A 16,230-nucleotide genomic window follows, 5' to 3' on the forward strand; every position below is an offset into this window, starting at 1 on the left:
CCTTTTGGGTCATCCTAGTGGTCACTGCCATCTATCTAAAAGTGAAGCTTCTCTAACCAAAGTGAGAGTAGCATTAATATATGAATATGAACATTAAGTGTAGTGCTTCCAGGGCAGTTTGGTGAGAATAATATATACATTTAGCCAGACAAGATCAGGCTTTACACTCCTAAGGCTCATGACCTCCTCTGCCATAGGTTTTTGATTAGGTTTCAGTACCAGGCATGTATTCACTCCTGCAGATCAGGCCTCCAGTCCAATTAGAGAACAGTTGTTTTCCCTCCAGAGCAGGCATGCCATGATTGCACTTGTTTGGTCATTTGGCCAATCTGGCCAAACCTGAGGCTTCCAGTGTCCACTGTTTTCACTGCTGATGACTTCTGTTGCCCATAGGGCTGCATGCAGTGCAGCTTTTTGCAGCTTACAGTCAGCTGGTCTACAGGGAGAGGTTCTCAGCTCAGCACCAGCTTGATTTTTCAGTGATCATGCTGCCCATGCATGTGAACTCTTCAGCAATAGGGTCTTACCATCTGTTACTCCTGGGGAACCAAAGGCCTGTAATGTTTTGGAGGCAGCTGGGACCTCCCTGGCCAACAACTCACTGGTAGGTATCCCATCCCCGGCTCAGAAAATTTTCTAGTAGCAATTTATGGCTTCTGGATGTCCTGTTATCCAAAGAAGTAGGCTTTCATATGTCTTAATTCAGAATATCTTGAATTTTGACAGCTTGTTTGGAGGTTCTAGCAGGGGAACTCAGCTACTCCTATACCCTTGACTGAAGACCGGTCCTCCTGTACTCGGGGAAGGTCATCCTCTTTGACTGAGTGCACACCTTTGGGAGGGACGCACATGGAATGGTGAGGGAGGAAGGGGACACCGGCCTAGCCAGCCAGATTAAACGAATCAACCCTGGCAATCAATCAGTGACAGATGTCACAGCCAGATCGCCCTCACATCCTATCTTGAATTTTGAATGACCCTCCCCCCACCCTTCTCTTACTCAGTCTCTTCCGCTGGCCTCACTTAGGCCATTCCACTTCTTGTAATCTGTTCTTCTATTTACATATACACAACACTATCCCCTAAATTCATTCCTTCTCCTCCCTCCCTTATAGTCCTTTTTCAGGATACTGGCCTCTGATACTGATTTTTTTGGCTCCAGCTCACACATACGTCTAAACATTTGTAGCTAGGATCCACATATGAGAGTGGCGTTTGGCTTTCTGGGCCTGGGTTACCTCACTTAGTATAATCCTTTCCAGATCCATCCATTTCCCTGCAAATTTCACAATTTCATTTTTCTTTACTGCTGAATAGAACTTCATTGTGTAAATGTACCACATTTTTTTTATCCATTCAGCTGTGGAGGGAGATCTAGGCTGGTTCCATTTCCTAGCTATTGTGAATAGAGCAGCAATAAACATGGTTGTGCAAGTATCTCTAAGGCAGTGAGAAGAGTCATTAGGATATATGCTTATATATAGTGCTATAGCTGGATCATTCGGCAAATCTCTTTTTAGCTGTCTAAAGAACCTCCACACTGACTTCCACAATGGCTGTACCAGATTACATTCCCACCAACCGTAGCAGGGTTCCCCCTTTTCCACATCCTCGACAATATTTATTGCTATTTGTTTTCTTGATGGTAGCCATTCTGACAGGAAAGAAATGGAATCTCAAAGTAGTTTTAATTTGCATTTCCCTTGTGGCTAAGGATGTAGGACACTTTTTTAGATGTTTATATGCCATCTGTATTTCTTCTGATGAGAACTCTATTTAGTTTCATAGCCCATTTTTATTGTTTTATTTTATTATTATTTTTTAATGACAACTTCCATAATTGTAAACAATATCCCATGGTAATTCCCTCCCTCCCCTCACTCTTCCCTTTGAATTTTTGAGTTTTTTGTATATTCTGGTTATTAATCCTCTATCAGATGTGTAGCTGGCAAAGACTTTCTTCCATTCTGTACATTGTCACTTTGCTCTATTCAGTGTCCTTTGCTGTACAAAAGCTTTGTAATTTTATGAGTTCCCAGTAGTTGATTAGTGGTTTTATTTCCTGAGCAATTGGGGTTATATTCAGAAATTCATTACCTATGTCAATATGTTGGAGGGTTTCCCCTACCTTTTCCTCTAGCAATTTCAGAGTGTCAGGTCTTATATTAAGGTCTCTGATCCATTTGGACTTGATTCTTGTGCATGGAGAAAGACAAGGATCTGGTTTCATCTTTCTACACATAGACATCTAGTTTTCCCATTGCTACTTGTTGAAGAGGCTGTCTTTTCTCTGGTTAATATTTTTGGCATTTTTTGTCAAAAATCAGATGTCTGTAGCTGTCTGGATTAACATCTGGGTCCTCTATTCTGTTCCATTGATCTATGTGTCTGTTTTTATGCCAGTACCATGCTGTTTTTGTTACTATGGCTTTGTGATATAGCTTACTATCAGGTATGGTGATACTATCAGCCTTATTTTGTTGCTCAAACTGTTTTGTTTTTAGTCTATCTTTTTTTTTCTTTTGTAAATCTCAGCAGGACTTTTGAGAGCCTTCAACGTTTGAGCAGGTGTGCGAATCCCTGAGAGAGACCTCACAGCATCTCCCTCCAACTTGATGGCAGTACCCTTTCCATCTGTGGTAGAAAATCCTAAGGGGCAAGTGTTCAAGGGACATTTTGGGAAACACAGTTCCACTAGCCTTGCTACATACCTACAATGTGTATAACTAATACATGTGTAGTAGCAGTTATAACACTATTGCTGGTTTTTTCAACTACCGTGATACTTTGGCATCACTCTTTATGCAACTGCAAAGATGAACATGTTGAATTACTTGGCATTTTTCCTTTCCCATTCTATGGGAATGCTGAGCAGGACATATGGGTGCCATCCTTCAGTCATGTCATTTACTTGTGAACCAAACCCTGATCGTGTTGACCATGCCATTATCTAACTTTGCAAGAAATCAAAATCCAGAGATCAAGGAACTTTAGAAAAGGAGCACCTATTTTAAAAATTAGCAATTTTCTCTCTCTCCCCCCTCTCTCTCCTACCTTCCCTGTCTGCATCAAGCAAAAACAAAACCAAGCAAAATCCCCAATTACCAGACACAAAAATAGATATCTCTTCTTCCACAGGCGAGATTGCTGCTAGATTTCGAAGTAAGCCATACAAGCACCCAGGGTTCCTGCTGCATCTCTTTGCTATGCATAATATGTGACATGAAGCAGGATAGAGTGTAGCCTTTACTGCCTTATCAGAATTAGCCTTTATAAAACCCAAGAAAACAAGCCACCAGGTGACAGTGGTATTTGAATGTCTTCAGAGCCCCAACATAGGTCAAAATGACCTAAGGTGCAACACAGAAAACAGCAACCTCATATTGCATCCCCCCGACCTTTTCCCCCCTCTACCAGTATACTTGAAAGTGTATTCATGGCAGAAAGCCATGAAATAAAAATACAGGGAAAGTTAAAATATTTCTTGATGCACAGGCTCATCATGTTTAAAAGACATTTATTGAGGTGCAGATTTTGACTTGTTTTCATTCCTTTTGTCTGTTTACTGTTGTATCTGATTATATCTATAGCCTAGAGCATTCTAGAAAAGTTTAAAGCTTGGGGAAAAAGTCATACATGTTTGTCTTAATGCAACTTCCCAGCATTTTTACTCTAAAAAGTACAGTAAGACAGCACAGCTTGCAAATTGAATAAGCCCACAGCTATCCAAAAACATGTTGAAAACTATGCAGGAGAATTTTTCATTCTGCTATGTGACAGTGTCAGGCTTCAGAAATGTGGTTATTCTGTTGTGACATCTTCTGAGTAATGCACCCATTGTTTTCCAGAATTTAATCCATTTTGCATTACCCATCCCGATGGTAAGACATGAGATGTGTTGCACTCTGGAGGTAAAATGATTGCTTTTATTGTGACAATAACTGTGAGTTGAGAAGAAATATAGCCTGTACTAATGAGGCCATGATGATTGTCTTTTGAGAAACTGCTAGCTCGAGCAATGTGAGTGAGATCCTGCTCAGTGGAAGGGATGAGATGAATGATCTTGCTGACTCTGGTGTGACTGTAAAGTTGCCAGAGCCACAATCAGACTTCTCATAAAATAGAGCAACAGTTTTTGGAAAAGAAACATTTATTTTCAAATTGAAAGCAGCTTTGGGCACTGGTTTACTCTAAGATATGGTTTAATCTGTGCATCATATATTGATTTAGCCAATAAATTATTTAATTGTCCAAGGACCGCTATGAAAATGCCTCCAAATCCAAAATACTGCAACTGCATATTGGAGGGTTGTGATCATTCCTCACAGTTATACTACCATTTGGAAGCATCAATAGCCAGCCTTATAAAAATATCAAGTTAGAAATCTCAGAAGAATAAACATACATACACAAATATAAGAATCTATATCCCCTGCATGTCACATATTTCATATAAACCTTTGAAGTGTCAATGAAGTAAAAATCAAAGTTCTCAAATGAGTGGAGGTTTAACTTAATTACCAAATATTCCTATTTCCCTAAACATCAGTATTTTATATATGTAAAAATATGATTTCAAACTGCTTAAATGATATGATATACACATCAGTTTTCAAATAAAGCCAGTCATTTTAAAATTGTAAGAAATTAAGTAAAGAATAGAATATGCCACATGACACACACACACACACACACACACACACACACACACAGTTTGGCCTTTCTTACAAGAAGACCAGTAAGTGCTGTCAAGAAGGAACATTGTGTCACCCCTCCCTGCAATCCAGGTAGTTTCCTTTAATCCAGTAGCAAATCTGGGCATATTTGAGAGGGGTGATTCTAACAGCCACGTTGAAATCCTGTGGAGAACCATTCATGTCCACCCACTGGTGCCCTGAAAAGATGCCAATAATTTTTCTCTCCCACTTCTGCTGCTGTCTCTTCCACATCCTCACGTAGACTCCCGACCCGCTGGCCCCGGGCTGAGCATCACACTGCTGGTAGAGCAGGTCGTACGTCTCGTCTTTGACATCGCAGAAGCGGTACACCAAATTGCCCGGCCGATCGTTGTCATAGCCAGAAAAGTGGATCCTGCCCCCTGGCAGCTGTTTAGCAGGAGGGCTCACCCCAATCTTCATGAACTTTCTCTTGTGGGGTTTCTTGAGTTCCAGGAGGGCGTAGTCATAATCCATGCCGATGTCATTGGCATTGCCCTTGATCCAGCCTTTGGGTACGTGGGTGCGTTTCACTCGGATCCACTGAAATTTCATCTTCTCCGGCATGGCTGGGCTTGAGCTGTTGGCCTCTCGACCACCGTCTTTATACTTGGGCTTCAGGAAGCCCACTCGGAGTTTTTGTGTTCCCTTCACGTAAGTCTTCCCATCATGTATGCAGTGGGCAGCTGTGAGAACATGTTTCTCTGCCACCAGGGTCCCAGTACAGCCTGTTGACAACTTCACTGATGTGGAGAAAGGGTAGTTGAGCAGAAAGTCTTTCCCAAAGATACTGAACCTGCTGTCGTAGCCATAAATCTGTCGCTTCCGCCGAGACTTTCCCGGGGCCTCCGAGTCTCGGTGTTGAGCTCCTCTTTGGCCATTGCTGAGGATGTAGATGCCCACCTGGGTCTCTGTGCGGCTGCCATTGGCATAGAGTGTTTCATAGGACAGGTACTGCTTGGCCTCTTCATAGGTGGGCAGCGGTGCTCCCTTGTGACACTGGGGTCCACAGGAGGACGATACCTCCAATTTGGCTTTGGCTCCAAAATCTGGCTTGGCTAAGTTGAGAGTAGACTGAGGCAAGACAACAGGGAGGCGGTAAGCTGGCCAAGTAGGTTTCAGCGGGGCACTGTAGGGACTCACCTGCCCGACAGTGCAGAGCAGGAGGAGGAGGAAGATGAGGAGTCCTGGCATCCCTGCCATGCTGAGCACCTCTGTAGAAACAAAGACATCATGGTCAGAAGGGCAAGGGCTGAAACTCATTGACCGCAGCCTGGCAGAGCCTGCCAGCATGTAGATTTATCGCTTCTAAGTCTGTGAGCCTTCCTCAGACAGAATTCAGGTGGAGAGATGACTCCTTAGAAAATGTGCTCTTACAAGGCAGGAGTGTGGACATGGAAATATTCCTATGGCTGAGATTCCTAAATGAAGTTTGTTCTGTGTGTGTGTGTGTGTGTGTGTGTGTGTAGTATATGTGGGATATTACCATGTGTGGTTTATGCATGTGTGTGTAAAGATACACGTGCCCCATGCATCCACATGTGGAGGACAGAGGAAGACATTGGGTGTCCTCCTCAGTCATTGTTCCACCTCATTTTGCCCAGAGTCTTATGAACTTTGAACTCTCTACAAGTTCCAGTGGTCCTCCTGTCTCTTCCTAGTCTCCACCCTTGGAACCGAGGTTACAGGTATGCACAGCCATGCCCAGTTCTTCTTTTTATGAGGTGTTGAGGATCAAACGCCAGTACTCACACTTACACAGCAAGTGCTCTAAGCAAATGAACCATCTTTCCAACCCCTCTTGCCCTCTTGTTTAAGAAGCCCTTTATGTTGACACACTGCAGGTGGCACAGGCTGTTATCAGACGTCAGGTGAATCGTTGACCAACCCTAACTCCCATGTGATCTTGAACTTTCTTTGTACTCGACTATTCACCCTGTCCTACCTACCTTCCCGGTCCCTGGATTTTCTTTATTTCTTCTCTCTTATTCTCATTATAGTACATTCTTAAAATATTTTTGGGGCATCTCGCTTATCAAGAGTATGAATCTCAGTACACACCTTACTGAGTGGCCAAGGCATCCAGGAGTAGACATCATCGTACTAGGAATCCTGTCTCTAACACATGACAGCATTTGGAAGGTGGTAAGAGAATTCCATAGCTGCTAACTTTGAATTTAGAATAACCTTCATCTTTATATATTTAGTTTCCAAGTAGTCAGGCCTCTAGAAACCAAGATATTGCATTTTTCTTTGAATTATGATGATATAATTAAAAGGATCTTTGTCAAAGTTCTGAAACTGTAATAATGCATGAGGTATAACTTTATGACTATTACTGTTGGTTATTTTTTAGGTGGTGTTATCTGTGTTCCCAGCTAGTTTAATGCCTTCAAGTTGGATCTATTGGAGCATTAGAAAGATTTATGGAGTGAATGCTTGTGTTACTGGAAAAGTCAATGAATTCCATGGTTCATAAATGGTTTTTGAATGATGCATGGTGACCTCCAATGATAGAGATATAATGGATATGGTAGGTCATACACAGAGGGGAAAGTCAGATGTAGGAAAGTAAAAGGAACAGGGGAGGTGTTCTATGGGAGGGTGAACTTGAAGTAGATGCTGAAGTTGAAAAACTAGTAGGTAAACGAAGATAGCGAGAAGGATACCCCTAGAAAGAAAAATAGCCTGTGAAACAGTGTGAGTCATTTCAGGAATTACACTGAGCTCGGCAAGGGTGTCAGAGAACATGGCGGAGACAGCAGGCAAGAGCCTGATTATGAAGGGCTATGCCAATTAAATACCAGAGTTCAGATGTTATCCCAAACACTATGTTTAAAAGGTGTGGGCCAATCTTTCCACAAGCAAAACAATGTCAAAAGAGGATGGGAAGTGCTTTCATCAGTGTTAAAGCATCAGTGGGCTCTCGCTCTGAATCTCCTGGTTCAGCTATCTCAGCAGGTAGGGTAATTCATTCACAATCAGGAGTCCCGGAATGAGACAGGAAGGGCATGTCTCAAGAGGCTGGCTAGGGGAATAAAGCAGGGACAGGACAAGAAACCGTCATTTCCTAAGTCTCAATCTCCCACTTGGAGGGTCCACACACACTGGCAACTTCTGGGTGCCTTGTGCTTGCTTTGCATACAACTGAAAACTCCACCGATTTGATCTAGTCCACCTGAGCAGGCCAGTCCACATTCGCAATACCTATACACTGAAAAATGTGTATATTAGTTGCCTCTGCTATCCTTTTGTTCTTCATTCTTGAATTCTACTTCTGCAGGGAGAATAGTAATGGGGGAAGGAAAGGTTGAGATTCCCGAGGAAGCCAATTCTCTGGGATTTCCTAATTCCTTAAAACTCTGCTTCTTGGGTGTGGTGGTGCATATGTTTGATCCCAGCACTGGGAAGGCTGCTGTAGGAGGGTCATCATGAGCTGGAGGCCAACCTAAGACTACATGGTGAATTCCAGGTCACTCTGGGCCAGAGTGAGACCCTACCTAAAAAAGAAAAACAAACAAAACAAAACTTTGCCTCTCTCCATTATTCTACATAGAAAAGGCCATTTGGTGAAGAGGAATGCCTTTAATTATTTACGACCTTGAAATCATGGCATGCATGGATGTGTGCATGCGTGTGTGCATGTGCCAGTGGTGACACTGGTAAGACTATTAGTTCAAAGTTAGTGGACGAAGGAGGTATGATGATGCTGGCAGAGGCCATCCTGCGGTGAAGATCTTGGCAATGTCATGATGGTAACTAGCCAGGATAAGTTGGGCATGCTCAGTGTGACTATTGCCATCTACTAACTGATGGTCCAGCTCTTGAGCTCATCTAGGGCTGGAACAGCCTCGTCTCGGCCTAGTCACATCAGAATCCTTGATAAGTGTGACACCTGCTCAAAGAAATCTGAAGTCTCCCTCACGACTATATCTCAGACCATAACACCTCATCCCCTCCTCCTTTTGAATAACGTGGAAAACATTGATTTTACTAACACTGAGCAGCAGATACACCATATTGAGTTTTTACTTCAGCTTATCTTAAGGACACAGAATCCAGAAGTTCAAGCTGCCAAGTATTCCTGTTTTTAAAACACGGCCTTGGAGGGGAGAGTAGAGACGAGACCGTAGGAGCGACAGTTTGCGGCTGATTCCAGGTCACGTTCTCCATCCTCAGGGTGGGAGAAGACCGTGGGCATCATGATGCCCTCCCATTGCCTTCTCAAGCACAGGCCCTCAAATCCCAAATCTGTGGTTTGTATCTAATTGTATCCCAGATGTATAGAGTTTGGATTACCAGCTGCACCAGAATTATAGTGTTATTTGCATCTTATTCATGTACCTAAAAATGGAAATACTTCACTGACAAGGGTGTCATGAGAGAGAATAACTGGAAATACTCTGAAGCAAGTGCAAGGACATTAAAAAAGCTTTATTTATCTAAGAACCTATCTTAATGAGTTAATCATCCACACAGGGAAAATTAACTGTAATTTTATTTTCCCCAGTGTTTTGCCTGTACAGTAAATCCCTGTTTATTTAAAAAATACTTTCAAAAGCTTCGAAGTATGCCCCATTTCACAAGCGCTGCCATCAGACACACACACACTCTCTCTCTCTCTCGCTCTCTCTCTCTCTCTGTGATGTTAGTCTGTTTGAGAAAGAAACAATGTCATTAGAAACCATTCAGGAGAATCACAAGATATGCAACCGTAGCCGGACTTTCCTTGGGCTGTGAGCATGGGTAGGTCAGCTGGCTTCTCGCTCCTATAGGCTCCCTTCAACCTCTCAATATAGATGTTCAAGTTTCCTCTTTGCAAAATGATACATGACTTTGTGTCAAAATTTTGCTGATTGCTTACAAGTGGTAGAATGCTGAAGAGCCTTCCGTGTAACAGAATATAATTCAGAGTCCTGACGACATAAATTCTGATCATTTAGCCAAGAGTCATGAAGAAGTCAGCTGTCTATGAGAAAAAGAGTTCTAAAGCCTTAGGGGGGGAAAAAAAGCTTCAATCTTTTTGAATCAACTTTTTTGAAGCATGAATTTCTGTTGGTTTGTAACATTACTTATAACTTCCTTGTGCTATTGCTCACCTGTATATGATAAGAACTGTTGTGCCTGACAGCATCCTATGTCTTTCTTAAGGTTTGTATGCACTTCTTAAAATTAAAACTTTAATTCAGATACAGAAACTAATGAAGATTTTGGGAAAATAATGAAGCAATTTTTTTCCCCCATAATTGATTATACTTTTGAAGCCTGATGAGCAATTGAGAGGGAAGGCTGCATGTTCTAGTGTCCTCAAATAGACTTAAAATGGCCTCTGTATTGAGGTTACAAGCTTCCTAAGTCAGTTGCTCCTTTATCTAGGGTGAGCTAGAAATGTTCTGAATAGGAACCGGAGCCAGATGATCACGTGCATTGGTCCTTTCACATCCATGATTCTCTACTGGCATAATATTCCACCATCAAAAAAAGTCTAGGTATGTCAGAGAATGTGTTGTTGTTTATGGATGCTGGAGGCACAGGGGGAAAAGAAAGAAAAATACAGCCCATTAATCTGTTATCCCTGTGAGATAAAAATCTTCAGACTCAGTCTGCAACAGAAACAAATGCCTCCAGCAGAGGGCAGCTTTCAAGAACTTATTGGAGGATGGCTGGGCCTGGATGCTGTTAAGACAAGAGGAGATTAAAGAACCCTGTTGTTCATGAAGGGTCTTTCCTGAGGTGTTCAGACCTATTCTGACACAGTCAATGATGAGCTGGGATGCTTTAAAAGTAGGTGGCCTCACATTTAGTTCTCAACTCACCTGACAAGTGGATAGTTACAGTTAGTTACCAGGCTTACAAATTCAAGCCAAGCCTGTGTGTTGCTCATTCACACCAATTTAAACACTGGTATTCAAGGATTTAAACAGATATAATTTTTTAAGAAGCCTAATTCCAGAGATGGAAAGGTAACAAATGTGTCATATAACCTTAAATTCCCTCTCATGTTTACAAAAGGATCACCTTGTAGAGTTGTCTGGAAAAACTTATCTTGTAAAAAAGGGATGAACATTTCCAAATCCTAACTTCATTAGAGCTAAATGTTGATGAAGACATTTTAGGTCGATAGAATTTTATTTCTAAGAATGAATCTCTGCAGGGCACAGTTTCCGTATACACATAAATTATCTTTTCAAGTTTCCAACTAAATATTTTTATGCATCACTTCACCTAAATGGAAAACCAGAATGGAAAACTAAGGTAAGCAAATATGTTTTCACCATGCTTAGTAACACAGACACTGTATTTCTTTTCCAACTCTGGGTATCTGACTCATAAGGGGTTTACACACTCCTGCTTTGCCATGTAACATGAGCCACTGTCTCCCTGTCCAGTGTCTCAATTTATTTATGCTCCGTGAGTATGCTGTCACTTCCTAAGCCCACTAATAACATTACGGTAGAGGGACTTTGCACGTTATCAGATGTACAAACAATAATCTCTTTGGAGACTGGGCAGTGGGACTGTCATCTCTCATTCTACACATCAGTTTTCAAAACCTTTAACAACATGGATTTCCTCAAGGGGGTCAGTGTTTAAAGAATGGTTTAACTTCTATAAGCAAAGGAGTGAATGAGTTCTTCAGACTTCCATTCTCCGTTGCACAAGGTGTGAAATCCTGTGACTGTTATCAACACCAGCGACAGAAAGAAACAGCAAGAAGATGCTAGTTTGGATGCCACTGGGAGGATGACAAAGGATCCTCCACAGAATCTGTGACCAAGGGTCCTTGACAAGGAGACTCTGCTAATTACTAAAACAAATGCTGAAAAAAAACGAACAAAGCTCTGTGGATACCCCACAGCTAGGCTTGCTCTCATTTGAACTGAATGTGTTAACACAAAGCAGACCAAATCACATCATGGTTTAAGAATGAGTCTTGTACAAGAAACTGGAGGGCACTTGTAAGTCCGGCAACTCCAAACACAATCTCATGGTCAGAGTTTAACTTCTCTATCAAGTTTTTGGCGAAATGAACTGCACTACTGATCTGGGACAAGCTGGCAGTGGAGGAACAGAGTCCATAAAGCTGTCAATGGTGAGACCACAAGAAACAGATTCCCTGGAGCCCGTGGGAGTTACGCATGAATAATGTTAGGCGCATTATCCTACAAGATCCATGAGAAAGAGGTGAAGCAGAACCTGAGACAACGAAACACTGTAGACCCGGGCCAACAATGTTCTCAGACACACTAATGGGCACCTTGGCACTTGTGCTACATACAGACAGAAAGACACACCTACCTTCACCATCTACCTGAATACTTGTCAGTGACACAGAAATGGGAGCCATATTAGTTACCTTGGAAAATGCTTGCTTCCCAGTTCAGGGACATGAAAGCTTGGTAAGTTATCTGTCAACTATTTAAGTGGGAAAAATCCAAGAGAGGACTTTTTTCATGTGTGCCTGGTGTCTGTATGCTGGGAACACTCAGAAGTAAACTTAATGGCTCCTGGGGCATTTTCTGCTCCCTCTTCCCATTCCACTTCCAACCCACTCCCAAAAGCCTTTTTTAATGTTTTATTTAGAGGGTTCTCATGATTCAACCCAGGCAGGCCTCAAACTTACCATTCTCCTGCCTCAGCTCTCCAAGTGCTGGGATTTACACGCATGTGCCACCATACTTACCCCCCTAAGACACTTCTTGAAAGACGGTGATAAGGTCTGTCCTAAATGCTCTCATGCACAAGTACCCTCTGAAAATCATGGGTGATAAGTATCCTGATACTAATTTACCACAGGGAATTTGGTCATAGCTGACTTCAATTATAAATTCAACTGTTCCAGCAGGGCTTGAAGAAAATTCTAATATTGACCTGCCTATTTCCAAGGAATACACATGGCCCCTCAAGTTCAGCTTCACAGGCTGGAAGGAACAAGCCCTGTTCTAACTCTGATAATGAACAACTTCCCACCAGCCACAGGCTGTTTCTGAAGTCTCATGGGTGTCGCTCAATGGGCAGTAAAACAAGCAGGATTTTTATCTGTCGGTTTCTCATGAGATGCTTGCGGTGGGGTGGGGTGGGGTAACCAACCCCATCTGTATTCTGGTTGGGATTGTTGACCTTGCTTGATCTAAACAAGTCTTCATCTTTTAAAGGTTTTGTTTTTTTTTTTTTGGGGGGGAGTTCATTTTATTGAAAAGTTAACAACTATCTGATAACTGTCTAGGGCTGAAGAAGAAATAGTTGCTTCCAACGTTTTGATAGTACCGACAGCATTTTCTAGGTTCAGCGCCCATCGCAAAGCACCTCTCACCAGTAGCTTCCTGAGAACAGAGCCTGTTCCCAACCTGTGTTTGCTCACCTTTTTCTTGCTTGCTAAGGTGTGTTCATAATCACGTGTCTAGGTTAAAAATTAATATTCAGAACGTGATGGAATCACATAGAGTGGATGCGAAACTTAAGCAAATCGTGGTGGTGGTGGGTGTGGAGGGGGTGGGGGAAGAAGCCTTCCTCGTGGGGGGCCGAGGAGAGTTTACCTGGAGCCCACTCCACTCTACCCGCACCCAGCTCCCGTCATCTAAGACAGCAGTTTCAAGGTCTCCATGCCCCATTCACTGCATGGGTGACCCTGCACGAATCCCAGTGCTTTACAGCCCCTGTGTCTCGGGTGGATTCTCCTCCAGGCTCGGTTCCAGCCTGGGGTCTGCACTGCCGCCCAGGAGAGGTGCCTGTGTCCCCCACAGTCCGGGGAGTCACCCCACCTCGCCAAGCGCGCACGGTCCCTTTGTCCCGCTCCCGCCCGCGCCCGAGCACCGCACGCCGCGGGGGTCTCGGCGCGCCCTCCCCTCCAGCCCGCGGGCGCGTCCTCACTCACCCGCGTGGAGCAGCCCGCCCGGGCCGCGGCCGCCGCCGGCTCACACAGGTGTGGGCGCCCGGAGCCCGCGCGCGGCTCCCATGCCTCTGCCCCGCAGCGCCGCCGGCCGAGTGCCGCCCGCCGCCCAGCAGCGCCCGCAGCAGCGGGTCCGCCCCGCGCGCCTCCCCGGCCCGCCCGCCCCGCCTCCAGCCGCGGCCCCGCCGCCCCCTCCCCTCGCCGCCCGCCTCCGCCCGGGGCCCCGCTGGCCGCTTAAGGGCCTGGGCTGGACATCCGTGCGCGGGCGGACCCCGGAGGCGTGGCACCAGGACCCCCTTGGGCCCCGCGTTGGTTGTGGTGGACTCGCTGTGGCCGGGGACCGCGCGCACCTTCCCTCTCTGAACCATGCGCTCCAGGGCCTGGGGCGCCGAGGGCAGCCAAGGCGATCCTAGGGTCGTCGCTGTGGGGAAGTGCCTGCCAAATCTCAACTAGAAGGTGTGCCCAAGGGTGGTCCCCTCCAGCCTAGAGTTAGGGACGCAGGCCACACCTGGAGGCCCCCTCTCCCCCAGCAGATTGGAGACGTCGTCTGAAACCCGTGAGCCCCTCTCTCGGGTACATTTGGAGTGCTTCGAATAAAGGAGTGGCAGACCCTCTCCACCCAACACCCCCCCCCCCCCCACATCACCAAGTATTCCAGTAGCAGGACTGCCTCGCATCCCAGCATTGCAAGTACTTCAGAGCACAGAGGGCATCGGGCAGCTGGTGAGGCCCCTGGCCTGGTTTTTATTTGGACAGCAGGGCACCAGCTGGTGGAGCCAGCTCCTAGCCTAGTGAGCCTGTTACCCTAAGTCACTTCAAGGAGTCTACAGCCGGGGAATGACCTCACCACGGGAGGGTCTAAAGCTAGAGCCCTGCTATTTCCCCACTAATACATTAGTACTAGTATAGATTCCCATCTCCTAAGCGCCTCCTATGAGCCAGCTCACATACGGGCGGGCGGGTGGGGGGCCGGTGTGCTGGTGAAAAGGTGTAGATCGCCTTGTATTTACAGAAAGGACTGGAGGTTTAGAGATGCTTAACCTTGCTCCACGTCAGACAGCTATGGAATACAAGATTTTTATATCAATAAAAATAGCTTTCCTATTTCCTTTCAAAGCCTCTCTCTGAAAGAGAGGGCCTAACATCCTATTTCACACCAGGATGTTAATGGCACGCCTGATGTGTTTGCAATTGATTTCAAATAGGAAAGCCAGGAGCATATTATTGTGTGGTGTTTCTCACATATAAAGGAAAGTAGTTTGTCTACCATGGTAAGGGCATTCTTTTTTTTTGTAAGATTTCCACAGTTTGGAGTAAGTTCTCTTTTAAAAGGTCTATTAACAAAAATATAGATATAAAACCAGATATAAACTTACATTATAGCTTTTTTTTTTTTTTTCCAGGTAGGGTTTCACTCTGTATTCACTTTGTATTCTTAGGGTGGCCTCGAACTCACGGTGCTCCTCCTACCTATGCCTCTCGAATGCTAGGATTAAAAGCCTGTGCCACCACGCCCGGCTACATGCTAGCTTTTGAACAACTCAAGAATAAAACCAAAACGAATGTCTCATTTAGACCAGTACTGTGTCCTCAGCTGCTGCCCGGGTTATACGTTACTGACTGCTAGCTGCGGAGACCTTTCAGTTCTCTGTCGTATTACCACTCTTGTGGTAGGTGAATTGATCTTTACGGACTCTCTCCTCTCCCCTCTTTGTTCCCTCCCTCCTACTGCATTTTCTTTGTTCACTTTTTTTTCTTTTTTCTTTTGTTTTGTTTTGAGGTATGTTCTCACTCTAGCTCAGGCTGACCTGGAATTCACTATGTAGTCTCAGGGTGGCCTCGAACTCATGGTGATCCTCCTATCTCTGCCTTCTGAGTGCTGGGATTAAAGGCATGTGCCACCATGCCCAGCTTTGTTCACCCTATTTCACTTGACCTTACTCCAACTCTTAGGAGTTAGCCCTGGGCTGCCCCTTTTCTATTACCATCACGGAAATGGTACCTCTTGGGGTCCAGGAATAACTAACTACGGCACTGAAACCCACATTGGTACTTGGTTTGAGATGGCCAACCCAATGATCCAAGAAGTGCTTATATTCATGAGATGGAGGGAGAGGGAAAAGGGAAGATTTCTTAACTATGCTTAAGTTTTATTAGACTAATGTCAATCCAACAATTATTAAGCACTCATTACATGGAAAACCCAGTGTTGGGCCCAAAATAAAAGAGCTTGTCCTTGGTGGACAATTCAACACAGCAAAAGAGATACCAGTAGTGACCAACTGAAACAGAGAGACCCACTATAAGGGCACAAAAGACAAACTCTGGGCCCTTGAACTGCACCCATTAAAAGGATATATTCAATGGCATTGCCATAAAAAAAATCAGATTAAGCCATAAGGCCAGAATATATACAGATCAGGAGCCCTTTGTGACTAAACTGATCTAAACAGTGAGGTTCTAGATGGTCACACCAATGGCATGAACAAGGAATTATGATGAAAGAAAAATTATGATGAATAAGCTATCTAGCTTTACTGGCTCTTGGTTTACTTAAAATGACTAATTGTACTGGTCACACAGCTGAGCAATATTTTATTAGCTGCCCACTGGCAGCGAGGTTCT

At 44.4% G+C, this 16,230-nt stretch overlaps 1 protein-coding gene across 1 annotated transcript; it reads right to left on the reverse strand.

Moving 5' to 3' along the window:
• Positions 1-3,500: 3,500 nt before the first annotated feature.
• Prss23 (serine protease 23) lies at positions 3,501-13,661 on the reverse strand. Its single transcript, XM_045146288.1, has 2 exons — positions 13,591-13,661; positions 3,501-5,929 (listed from the first exon to the last, which is right to left on the reverse strand). The coding sequence occupies exon 2, from the start codon at positions 5,916-5,918 to the stop codon at positions 4,767-4,769; it is 1,152 nt and encodes a 383-aa protein (XP_045002223.1). The 5' UTR covers positions 5,919-5,929; positions 13,591-13,661; the 3' UTR covers positions 3,501-4,766.
• Between the last annotated feature and the right edge of the window lie 2,569 nt (positions 13,662-16,230).

Source organism: Jaculus jaculus, chromosome 3 (assembly GCF_020740685.1).
Source record: "Jaculus jaculus isolate mJacJac1 chromosome 3, mJacJac1.mat.Y.cur, whole genome shotgun sequence".
NCBI classification, from domain to species: Eukaryota; Metazoa; Chordata; class Mammalia; order Rodentia; family Dipodidae; genus Jaculus; species Jaculus jaculus.